The sequence below is a fragment of the Pan troglodytes genome, chromosome 8 (genome assembly GCF_028858775.2).
Source record: "Pan troglodytes isolate AG18354 chromosome 8, NHGRI_mPanTro3-v2.0_pri, whole genome shotgun sequence".
In the NCBI taxonomy this organism is placed as follows: Eukaryota; Metazoa; Chordata; class Mammalia; order Primates; family Hominidae; genus Pan; species Pan troglodytes.
The window spans coordinates 134,756,688-134,769,733 of record NC_072406.2 but is presented as its reverse complement, the minus strand read 5'-3'; the positions used below and the strand labels follow the sequence as shown (position 1 = coordinate 134,769,733).

Below are 13,046 nucleotides of genomic sequence, written 5' to 3'. Positions count from 1 at the left end.
TGAAGGAAGAAGTAGCCACTTCAGCAATGTGCCTGAAATGCACTCAAATATGCCCAACACAGGCCCTACTGGGAGCTCTGCCCTTTCTGAAACACTCAGAAAGATGGAGGGAGCACCTTTCTCTGTGTTCTCTTTGTTCCTAAATTCACCCCATTCGGGTGACTCCACCTCTGCTCACGGCACCTGCTCAGCACGTCCTATTCCGGCCTTTCCAGACCTCCCCATGCTGGAGGCCAGACCTGAGCTCCACCTCACTGGGAAGCCTGGTGTGAACAGCATAGCTGGGTGAACCCCAGACCTCACAGTGTCTGCAGCTGTCACCCACTGCCTGATGGGGGTGTCAGGGGCCATTGCTTCTTGTGCTGCTGTTTGACTCTATGCAAGCTGGTTTCAGTCCTCAACTGAATCCCTAAGTCTCTTAGGGATGGGGAGCGTGTGCTGCGTATTTCAGTGTGTCCAGAGACTCATAGGGCACCAAGTATAATCTCAGTCCAGGAGGCACAAGTTTCTTATTTATATATATTTTATGTATATATAATATATATTTCTTGTTTATATATTTTTTCTAGGATTATATATTCATATAGAATATGTATACTATACATTCCTTATAGTATATAGTTCATATACTACTCACTTTGCAGAAATACACTAGAAAATGCTACAGGGCATATAATAAGATCAATAGAGAGAAAGATGGCTTCTCAGAGATACACACTTCTATATCAAGAAGACAGGAAAGATAAAGAAAGTTTTCACATATGATCTTCTAACACTAAAGATGTGGGTGTACAGAAATGCTGAGACAGAACCCGTACCTTTTTCTGGAAAGGTCACAGGGTCACACTCCCTCTCCCTCACCCAATGCTGGTCCAGGAGAACTATGACTCAATCTTATTTCTGCAGTCCCAGGTATAGCCTCTGTCCAACATATGCAGAACCAGGCTCAGGCAGAGCAGGGGAGCATCAGCAGGTGCCTCTTCCCCCGACCTTCCTATTAATATGTTGACCAAGCATCAACAAAGTAATATATTTCAAAGAAGGTGGGTGGATGACTGGGTTCTCTGGAGTACTTGATGGTGATGATGTTGGAAGAAGAGTAATAGAATGTACTGAAGCCTTTACAAATCCTGCCCAAGGACTCAGACCCTGGAGGTCCATCCAGCACTTCCACGTATTCTTTGCCACATGAGAATCCTCTGGGTCAGAAGAAAAGGCAACCATCAGCATTTGGATTTGTCCTCCAGCCAGGCTGCCACCTCCCTCCACCAATGAATCCACACTAGATCCCAACAGCTTTGCTCATGAGAAGTGCAAGGACAGATGAGAACGAAAGAAGGAAAGTTCGTCAGTTCTTCAATAACGCAAGCAGGGGCCCGAGCACCCCCTCCATCTTCCCAGAAACCTTCACCTCCACCAGGGCAGCAGGTGGCTTCCCAGTCTCATGGTTTCCATGTCTTCCAGGGAGCCCAGCCCATGGCCCTAGGATTCCAACCCAGGAATTTTAGTCAAAACATCAGCTGTGTTTCAAGTTCCCCAAACAGGGAATGCAGCCAGCAGAGTGGTGTGTTTCCTTAAACCACAACCTCTGTGTCAGGACAAAAATCACCAGAAATGAGTGTGTGGACACCACTCCCTGGTTCCTGCCTTCCTTTCCCCTGGCAGATGGGACAGGAAGAGGTGAAGCATGACCCTCCACTAGCATAAGCTTGGCCTTGCTTACTCACTGCAGAGGAGAGAGGGGTCTCTATCTCCATCCTGTGAGAGACAAGCTGCACATGGAAGTTCTCAGTCCTAGGAGACCTCCCTACTTCCCTCTCCTCCCTGTGCTTTTCCAGTACTAATCTCCACCCCTCATCCTCAGGCCCCAGCAGGTCTCAGTTCACAAGGAGGGGCTGGAGCCTCTCTGGGGTATAATAAGACAACAAGGGGACACCCCACCAGGACACACACGGGGCTGACTTTATACTAGTTTTGCTCTTGGCCCAGCCTGTGTCCCTCCTTGGTGCCAAGGACAATCAGATTCAAAATCAACTTTGAAAAGGACAAAGGGACAATATGGGAAAATGTCCACAGCCGCCCATCCCGCTGGCCTTGGGGAAATTATGACACAGGAAGTGCACGACTCTTTCATTCCAGGTCCCTCCTCAAGCTCCTTCTCTCCTTGTTTCCCCATCTGGGTCTTCATGGCCACACATCCTTTTTGAATCCCTGGGCCTCAGGTTGGGTAGACAGTTTAAGCCCCGTATTTGGGGCAGGTGTCTCGAAGTGTCCTTGATCCCATAGAACTCCTGCATAATGTAGTGGGATTCTGAGCCCATAGGCTGTCTGGAGGGGACAGGACCTCTGGGTCACACAGTTCCACCATCTGTCTCATCCACCATTGTGGGCTGTGTTTGGCTTGGTCTGGAATTGATGGAAATGTGGTTTCCATGCTGAAATCTGTGAACACTGCCCTGGGATATCAATGCAGTAACTTAGGCTGCATTGGAAATGCCTTCTGTGGCTTTATCACTTCATTCATTCATTTAAGAAAAATACCTGCAATCCAAAGACAGACTCCTAGTAGACACAAACGAAGTCATAGGCAAGAGTAATATTACACTATAAATTCAGTGTAGAGCTTTCCAGGGGTATTATGTAAACCCCTGTGAGAAAAAGATCTCTCCTCCTCTGCAGAGAGTCAGGAAAGTGGTTTTATTGTTATGGAGGTTGTTGTCCTTGAGCTAACTCATGAAATACAACATGAAAACCCTTTGCAGAGGGCAGATGAGTCTGGCAGGGATTGAAGGATGCATTCCAGGCAGAGGGCAGGTGTGAGCAAAGGCAAGGAGCTGCTGGACTCTGGTGTGTCCAGGAAACTCAGCGTAATGGCACAGCCCACAGCAGGGTCCAGAGAGGAGAAGTGATCAGAAGTGAGCAGAGAAGAGAAACCAGTTGTGAGGAATGAGAAAGGCATGACAAGAAGATCAACTTTATTTGGAGAAAACGAGCCAGTGAAAAGCTTTCAACAGGAAGTGAAAATGTAGTCAAATTATGTGTCAAATGGCTGTCATGGATAGGGTGGAAGGTGAACCATATGAGGTCAAGATGGGATCTTTCCTAGAAATACCAACAACATCAAAGAAAACTCACAACCCCAGTACTCACTTGAGGTCTGGAATGGCCACTGTGACTATCTCCCCGGGGTTCAACTCGATGATGCAGACGCATTCAGTTTTCGGCCTAGCGTAGTTGAAGATCCTGCCATATTCATCCGTGTAGTGGCCCCACAGTCACTGGGTGCTACAAGAGGAGAAACGGGGCCCAGGCACTGCAGGGATGCTCTAGGTCTGGGATTGGCTTGTGTCATTCCAGGGGCCCCTGTTATTACTGATTCTCCCAACTTCCCATCCTTGGGAAGAAAATTCAACCTTAATGGCCAGTCTGATGGCTCCACAAACAAGGTGGGATTTTTGGTTTCAGACTTTATTAGGTGACCCACACTTATTTTAAATTACAATTTGTTTATGACCAGTGGGAAATAGAGGAACTTAACTCCCCTTACTAAAACTTTCTCACCAATCGTATTGCCCGATTAGTGAACAGAAAATCAGCACAAACACTATCTTTCCATTTCCCTACAGATCTTTTCTTAGGGCAGGCTGGACAAATAACAAATAGGCAGTGCTCCTGCCCCAATAGTAGCCCAATCCCTGAACAAATGAGAATCCATCTCCTTGAGGTTCAGTGATGCCTCAGGCTCTGAAAGTGTGACTGAGGATGAAAAGAGCACTTTCCTTGAGTGGTCAAATGTGTTCCAGTTTCTAAAGCACTTAGCTTGTGCCCAGCAACTGGTTAAGCACTAGGTGAATCCACCAATCAATCAACAAGCCACCCTGCATCGCAAGAAACTGCTCCTCCCTCTAGCCTGCATCCTCACGGAGAAGCTCATAGGAAGAGGGAAGAACTGCACCCTGGAGGAAGCAGGTTAGAGGGAGGAGCAGTTTTCTGACACCGAGGATGGAGCAGCTCCTCAGATCTCCAGACTCCAGGTGTTTAGAAGAGGCTCCCAACCTCCAGGAACACAGGCTCTGTGGAGTGGTGGCTCCTTTCCCTGCCCAGCAGGCTGGTCAGACAGGAGGGCAGAGGAGACTTCGGGGGGGCTTGGAGGTGTTGGAGAAGTTGGGAGGAAGCTCATGGAGGGGAGCACTGAGAGGGTGGGAGGGGGAATTAGCGATTATGAAGGCTGAATCCAATTACCAAGTCCTTTTGGACAAGAATTATCCCTGGTACGTGCCCTTCTCATTGATCCATTTGGATTTCAACCCCAAAACAGTGTCTCTGTGTGAGGCAAGGGAAAGAGGGTAACAGTCTTGTCTGCATTTACCTGTGGCAAATTGAGCTTTAACAGTTGTGGTTGAAAGACAAAACAAAACAAAAAAAACCACGAAAATCTGAACTTACCAATGGGTGAAAGCAGAAGAAAGGAAAATGACTACACTGTGAAGAGGAGCTTGAGTGCAAAGGGACAGAGCTGAGCACAAAGGGACAGAGCTAAGCAGAAGAAGAGATGGCGTCACTGTCCCCATTTATGGGAACAGCCCTGGGTTACCCAGAGAGAAGGATGGAAGGAAGCATCGGCTCTCAGCACTCACAAATTCACAAACCAGCTCACTCACAGCATTCTTGTTTTTCCCATTCCACTCAATTAAAGTTTGTCTCACTCTGGAGCCATGGTCAGAAATGACTGCTCTGATAGAGTAGTCAGCTTGTCTTGAATTATCCGAGACATTCCTGATTTTTTAGCTAAAGGTCTCATGTCCCACTTTCCTGGGAAAAAATAAAAGTCAGCTACCTTAACTCTGATATAAACACTTCTCCTCGTAAATTCTATAACAAAACCAGTGATTAATTTGAATTTGAAATAAATCTGTTGACTAAAATTTTTAAGTGAGTAGAAGTGAGCCATGTTTATTTATGGAAATTTCACTGTTCAGGGACTGGAGTTAAATAACGGGATCCAAGCCAGCCCTACATGCAATCTCATACGTCCCACGGTGCACGTGACACTGGGATCATTGTCAGGCTATGATCTAGCGGGCAGGCACACGGGTTCAGAATCAGATGTCCCTGGTTAACTGTCCCAGCAGCCTAGAGCTGAACGGCTTTGGACAAAGTTTTTAACTCTCCGTAAGCCTCAGTCACTCATCTATACAATAGGCATCTTGATTTTAACTACCTTACAGGATGAAGCTGGGTGCACGAGCCCATGGCCCAATGCCCAGCACAGGGTAGCCTGGCATACACCTGATCTGTCACTCTAACGCTTTCAAGACAGTTGCTTCGTTTTCCAAATTAGATGATGTTTCTTTACTAAGTAAATTAGCAATCCTTATAATGCTACACAACCTATTCTGACAAGAAAGTCAACCAGGACATCTTAGCTGTCCTTCCTGAGTCTGAGACTATATTGGTCCTTTGTGGGTGCAAAGAAGAGTCTCCCCACAGCTGGGGCCTCTATCAAGTTGGCTCTGGAAGAAATAAATCACGATTCCCCAGAAAGCAGACCTCAAGTGCAAATCCTGAACATGCCTGTCATATTGAGTGATATTTCTGTACTGTAACCACATCTACCTTAAATTCCTTTCATCTAGATTCTTAGGCAAAGGCCTTGAGGCATGGGGAAGAAGCTGCTACTTAACAATCACTAACTACACAAGCTTTCAGGCTGTGAGGCTAGTGATCACTCCAGGGAGCTTTAGTAATGAACTTTTCTAAATTTGCTTGAATGGAACCTTTTGCTTCACTAACTCCTCACAACAGCCCTGTCGAGGCACCCCGATTCTACAGCTGAGGTGAAGAGAGGTTGGGTGACTTGGCCAAGGCTATGCAGCACTCATTAGTTTCTGCATTTAAGCTTGGCACCTCTGCCTCTTTTTCATCAAGTTGTCTTTGTGTCTCTTGATTTCACCAAGGATGAGGAAACCAAATGTCAAGCATATTAAGTTTTTCCACCAAGCTCTTAGGGTTCCTATGACCAGTTGCCCTAAGGCCTCACTGTAGCCCTAATTTAGACAGAAGCTGTAAGCTGTTATCTGAGTTGGAAATGTAGATGGGCATCTGAAGCTTTAGCCAGAGGCAGCCACGTGGAGCTGGGGCCTACAGTGAGGCTGAAATCCTGGCAGGGGAGGAGAGCACCCGGTGATGGGGCAGCCCCTGACGTGAGTGTGCAGTCAGCAAAGTGGAGCAGCGCAGGAGAAATGGGCAAGGTTGGAAAGGACCCGGCAAGGGCAAGAGAGGAGAAAGAAGTGACGAGAGTAGGAAACAAGGAGCTCAGGAAGGAAAGGGGAGAGAGAGGAGGATACAAAGAAAGAAGGTGGGGAGAATGAGGGAAACAGGAAGCCAGGGCAAGAGAGACATAGAGACGAAGACATCTCCCTGAGGAAATCTATACCCTCTTCCTTTCCTGCCTGCATTCAAAATCAGTTGGCCAGTCCTCACGCAGTTGACACAATTCCCAGGGTCCAGCCCTCTAGAGGGCAAGTGACTCCCCCTCTTCCAGGCATTCCCAGCCAGCGGTGGGAGCTGCTGGTTATTGCTCCTCCCGAAGTTGCTGCAGCAGCCATGTGACAACCCGCTGGGCAGATGCAGAGCTCCCTCCTGCTGTGGGCTCCCCCAAGGGCCACAGTTACCCCCTCAGAAGTCCCCAGACACATTCCATGCAGGGCACCCTCACCAAGACACTGCCTGCTGTCAGACCACCTGGAAAGCCTCGAAAGCAAGACCATGTCTGATTTTCTCAGCCACTTCTGGGTGAGCCCTGCAGAATCTCAGCATACATTGCTTAAGGCAGGAAGGAGGGTCACAGAACACATCAAGACCGGGAACTCAGGAACCCAGAAATGTTTAAAAATCACGATGGCATCAGCACAATGACATAGATATTTTCCTATTTGTCTCTTCCTCCACCAGCACTAAGTGAAACATTTTGTATGGAAGAGAGTATCTTTCAGCTAATCAGCCATGGGCTTCTTCCTTGGCAATAAGCAAATTTAAAAATCTCTGCAGTTGAAAAGGAAAACAGTGCGAGGCCCAGGAGAAAGGGCCTGGGGCCATGCGTTACCTATACTGCACAGCAGCAGCCAAGCGAAGGCTCTGGACAGCCTCATCCTCAGCAGGGCCTGGCACCAAACTCAGGAGTGAGCTCAGCTCTGGTGGCTTGGGGTTATATAGAAACACCCATGAAATTTGATCTTCTCCCTCCCATCTGGAGCCAAGATTGGCCAAGCTGTAGGATCTGAGGGTGCTGCAGGATGACCTGGGTGGTCTAGAGAGGGAGGGGTGAGGTGTGGCTAGATGCTAATCAACACTGATCTTTCTCAGCCAGGTTCCAGGTTTCACCTAGACAGAGATATAATGGCCAGGTGCTCCTTCTCCTTTCCGCCCAGGCAGACTCAAGGGAAGTATCACAAGCTGGCCTCAATCCGTGATCTCCTACTGGGGCAGCCCTCTTTCTTCGGGTTAACTTGTAGCATCTGCAGCTGTATTATGTTGCAGAAGCCTCACGACACCCCAGAGGTGAGGCAGGCCAGGAGTCCTTGGAAAGCTGAAGATCCGAGACCCAGAGAGAACCAGGAGACTTTCCCAAAGTCACATGGCATCAGGGGCAGAACCAGGGTGAGGTCCCAAACTCCTGACTGCCCATCTCTCCCACAGCCCTCTCTGTGTCACAGGAGAGCAAAGGCATGAAATCAGGCCCTTGAGCAGATCAAGGTGTGAGTGGGTCACAGTGGGGCCACTGCAGGGATAGGCCCACCCATGTGAGAATGTCCAGGTAGATGGCATGAGTATCTGTGTCTGCCTGTATTACACATGTGTCATGCCAGGATCCACATGGCTCAGTCCCAGGGCAGGGTCATGGTTAAAAGAGGCTTTGGTGGAGAACAGGCTGGAAATTTCTTAGAAGGTTACACAGAGAGTTCCTTTATGATCTAGCAATTCCACCAGCTGTATGCTAAAGAGAATTAACAGCATATGTCTAGACATAAATTTGTACATGAATGTTCATAGTAGCATTGCTTATACTAGCCAAAGAGGGGAAACTATCTAATATCAACTGAGAAACAGATGAAGAAAACTTGGTATAGCCATAATGGGAATTTATTCAGCCATATGAAGGAATGCAAGCCAATTTGCCAACCAAAGACTGGGACCAATTTATACAACAACCAGGACTTCATGAGGACCCATTTTCCTAAACTCTAACCAACTCCTGATTTTGTCACATCTTTTAATATGTCTTGTAATCAAATATGATGGAAATAATACCTAATGTTATAAAAGGCATTTCCCCAAAGTCCAGTGGGGCTGGCACCTTTTCAATGCCTCCACTCCCACTGCAGCTCTTTCAGAAATGCCTGTTCATATCTTCAGGACAATCTTGTATTGCATCACTCGTCTTCTTATGGATCAAAGAAGCCACCCTCGGCCTTTATTTCCCACAACTTTGTTTGCACAGGCCGTGATGGGTTCACAGTGTGAAGGGGCTTTCCAACTCAAGTAGAACAGACCGACACTGCTGGGCTGGGAGCCCAATCGACACTGCTGGGCTGGGAGCCCAGTTGTTTCTCCCTACTCAGAAGTCACTGAAAAAGGCTGTTTTAGTGTTAAGCCCCCATGTATTACTAAAGTAAACTGCAATACTTCCTCACAATTCTCCTTCCTCCTCTTACTCCAGACACCCTGTCCCATTAGCCCTCATTCACCCTACCCGTGGCCCTGGGCTGGGAAGAGGTCAAAGCTCCCCACAATTGGATGTGAATGCCCAGATGGAGCAAATGCTGGAGCCCATGGAGAGGATGCATCCTTCCTCTTATACCCCAGCCCAAGGATCCTGCCATGGGCTCCAATGTGTCAGGATGGCTACATGTCTTCCAGCATCGTCCCCACATGGCTGTGGCTGCCTGAAGGAACAAAGACCTAGTATCTTTTCTGGAGGACCCTGGAAACCAAAGTCTTAGGTGCCCCAAGTCACGATGTCAGCTTGGAGGAAAGATTTGGGTTAGCACCAGCTTACGAGGATTTGTGTCCCTCAGATCTTTACCCTCCCAGGTCGTCCCTTGCTCCTATGTAGCCCTAAGTGGATTTGTTTATTTCTCTTTGTATGTTCTTCTCTCATAGCCTGCTGCACTCAGACCTGTCCTCTGCTTCTCCAGGAGAGGTTAGTAATTCTCTGCACCTTGTTCAAAGACCCCTGTGACTGACGCCATCCACAGTGTCAGAACTGTCCAACTGGTCTCCTCTGTTCCAGGTCTGCCATTATCTGCCTCCCTACCACCCTTACTTTTACTTTACCAGGAAGAATTTTAGGGTCTGATGGGCATTTTTTGTGTTGTCTCCCTAGCATGATTTCCCAGTTGGAAACAAAAAACCCCAACTTTTTCCAGGTATCTATTCTCACCCAGCATACCCAATGTGTCCTAGGAGCAACTGGCTCCAAGCCTAGCTCCAAACGCTGGCCTGAGTAGAGTAGGAAGGTGGCATGGATGGTGACAGAAGGCTCACCCTCTGCATCAGTGATGGATGCAGACTTGAGTATGTGACCCAGATTGGTCCAATGGCATCAAAGGAAGGTGTGACTCAGAGGGAGGCAGACATGGCTGCTCCCCCTTGCTACCAGGATGAGGATGAAGCCAACTGGCAGAGCTGCAGAGCAAGGCAATGGTGGGAAGGCCACGCCAGAGCTGCTGCTGATGTCAGCCCCAAAGCCTCTGCATTGTCCAGACACAGGCGTCAATCCCTGTCCTCATTGTTTAAGTCAATTTGAGATGAGGTTTTTGTGCATGTAGCTGAAAATATCCTAAGCTCTACAAGGCCCCTTGAATACCAGAAATTAAAGTGCTTGCTCTTTAGAGAGTCTTAGAAGAATGAGAACCATCCATCACCTGCTAAAATCCCCCAGGCTGAGCAGACCTGCCACGGCACCTCATTTGGGAGATTCCAAACAGCTTGGGCAGGTGGCGCCACAGAAACCTCCAAGGTCCCTTTGACAAAATGCTGACTATGTCAACTTCTCAGAGGCCCTGAGGCACATGTGCATGTGGGTCCTTCTATTTACTGCCTCACCAAAGTCTCCAGAAGCCAGCCACAGCCATCAGAAAATACAGCCATCTAAATTACAAGAATAAGCAGAGGGAAATATGCAAAACATTATGCTTGGGAAACACTCATCCTGAAGATTTACATAAAATGGTAGTTATTGAGTAAAGTAACCGTAATCTATTGACTGGGCTTCCGAAAATCCAATCATGGAAAGCCAGGCTATGGCTAAACTTCAAGCCCTTACGCTGGTAACTACAACAAAAATTCCATCTTCATTTGGCAGTATCTTTTCCTATGCTTATTTGTTATCTATCTTCTGTGAAAACTCCAAACTCCAATTTCCTATGCCAAAAGGAAAAAGGAAACTAAGCTGAAAGCTGAGGCATGCAAGAAGCTGCCTTTCCTTTTGTTCCTAAGCAGAGAGCTACAGATAAAAGGTTAAATATCTCCACAGGTAGTTACTCTATGTTCACCTTATCTTATGTAAATGCCTATTTACTGAGTGTGAGACAAACTCATGATTGACTATCCCCTACCTGCTCCTTTTCTTAAGACTTAGAAACATTTTTAAAGTAATTGAATTAAGATTATTGATTGGGAAGGGAAAAAATTAACACAATGAAATGTAGGAACAGAAATGCAAGAGAAGTTGCTTAATCCTATGCCTTCCAGCCAGAATTATTGATTGGGAAGGAAAAAAATTAACACAATGAAATGTAGGAACAGAGATGCAAGAGAAGTTGCTTAATCCTACGCCTTCCAGCCCAAGCGGCACAGCGTAGACATGTGGATGACCATACCCTCCCTCTTTCCCTTCCAGCCATCTTTTCCCCTTTAAGTATTGAAGCCCACAAAATCATCTTGGGACCACAAGCTTTTTCTGTTTGTGTGTGTGCATGTGTGTGTTTTTTTTTCAATTTCTAGTCATGTCCTTAACCTTGGCAAAATAAACTTTTAAATCAATTGAGACCTGTCTCAGATACCTTTTGGTTTACAAATTGGTGACCAACTGAAGAGACTCTGAGTGGAGGTGCCCCTGACCTTTGATGAATCTCCTGTGGGTGCTTGGTACTGGCTTGGGCTATCTTTATTGCTCAAACCAATGGGACAATTTGCTGAGGCCTGGGAGCTTCCCCACTCCAGAGAATCCCTGATCTCCCCCAAACTTGGGTGAGATCTCAGGTGTATTTCACCATACAACTGCTTTTCTGGAGTTTTACTCACTTCTAACAAGGAAGGCAAGTTTTCCTGCTTTCCATGACATTGGAAACAGGAGAGCAAGTCCTTCCTGGAATCTCTGCTTACTTGCAACAGGGAAGGTGAGTTTGAGTTTCTTTCCTGCTTCTAAGATGGTAGAGAGCAATCTTCGGCCTGGGCCCCATTCCTAGGTACGTAGCTGAATTGGGATATTGTGTTGAAAAGTCTCCTTAATGACTAAAAGTTAAGACTGATAACCAGCTGGTCTTAATTTCTCCTTACCATTAGAGCGTTCAGTGGGGCAGGTGGTGACACAGAAACCTTCAAGGTCCCTTTGACTAAATGCTGACTATGTCAACTTCTCAGAGGCCCTGAGGAACATGTACATATTGGCTCCTTCAGTTTACTACCTCACCAAAATCTCCAAATAGCCATCCTCAGCCATCCAAAAAATACAACTATATGAATAATAAGAATAAGCATATTGTTTGGCTTTTCGCTGTTTTTTTTTTTTTTCAGTCTTTCTCCCATTGGATTTGACCAACTGTACTGGACTTGGTCAAATCCGGATAAGAATTCCAAATTATGGAGGCCTCTGAATTGGCTAAAATCCCCCACAGCTGCAAAAAGAAAAACAAAAAGGTGCTTGGCTTCTCAGTTCACTTCCTTTCTTAAAAATTGTTGTTTCACTTACTTCCACCCTGTTGCCATCTTCAGTACCAAGTGAAAAAAATATCTAGAAAGGCTTCTAATAATTTGAGTCCCTTAAAGAGCTCAGGATAAAGGCACCGCTCACTCCTTTTAGGGGTGTTCTTTCTTTGTGGAGTTTCAACAGTCGTGGGCAGATTGTTCTCAAGTCTAAAGCTCTTCTGTCTTGTATTGCATTGCCTGGTTTCTTTGGCTTTGGGGGGTACCAGAGATTACCTTGGACTGTGAGAGGATCTGACTTTAGTGTGTGTAATGGCAGAAGATAGCTACAATTTTAGGGGTGGCTGAGGACAGTTGGCAGGAAATGGTCATTACTACAGGGAGATACTCCTTTCTTCACACATTTGGATAAGAACATTGTGGTTTAGTCCTTAAAAAATGCATGCATTCTTGGCCCCATTCCCCAAAGAGCTTTACCCTAAAGCCGGTGATCTAATCAAGCTAAGTTAAAAGACCACCTATCATTAGCTGGGCGTGGTGGCGGACCCCTGTACTCCCAGCTACTCAGGAGGCTGAGACAGGAGAATGGCATGAACCCAGGAGGCGGAGGTTGCAGTGAGCCGAGATTGCGCCACTGCACTCTAGCCTGGGCAACAGAAGGACTCTGTCTCAAAAACAAACAAACAAACAAATAAAAACACCTATCAAATTAAGTCACTTTAATAAAAACATTTTGTAAAGAAAATTTACATCATTAAAGGAAATCTCCGTTTTGTAAGAGCATCTCTGTCTCTGCATCTGTACCACTAGGAACCTTAACTAGGGGGAAGACAGTGGCTTAAAGTTTACATAACAGACCTTGACTTTGTTTAGGTCTAAGTCTGTGCCTTTGAGATGTACATTTTCTACCCTGTTTCACCAAAGTCATGTCTTTGGAGTTGTACATTTAGAGTTGCTTAGTTAACAATTATTTTGGACATGGAACAGATCATCAGGAGACTAATAATCTGAAGTAGGGGACAGAAAAATTTTGAAAACACACAAATGAAAAATCTAAAGTGTTTAAGATGTGCCTCTGTCCGTGTTCATCTATAGAACTGTATGTGTCATGTGGAAGT

The 13,046-nt window shown here is 46.5% G+C and overlaps 1 protein-coding gene across 1 annotated transcript; it reads right to left on the bottom strand.

Moving 5' to 3' along the window:
- Positions 1–997: 997 nt before the first annotated feature.
- SPADH (spermadhesin family member) lies at positions 998–7,151 on the bottom strand. The gene is given in 5 exon segments (XM_054660604.1): positions 998–1,199; positions 3,151–3,271; positions 3,274–3,285; positions 4,370–4,399; positions 7,106–7,151. Coding segments are annotated over 5 exon segments (411 nt in total).
- Between the last annotated feature and the right edge of the window lie 5,895 nt (positions 7,152–13,046).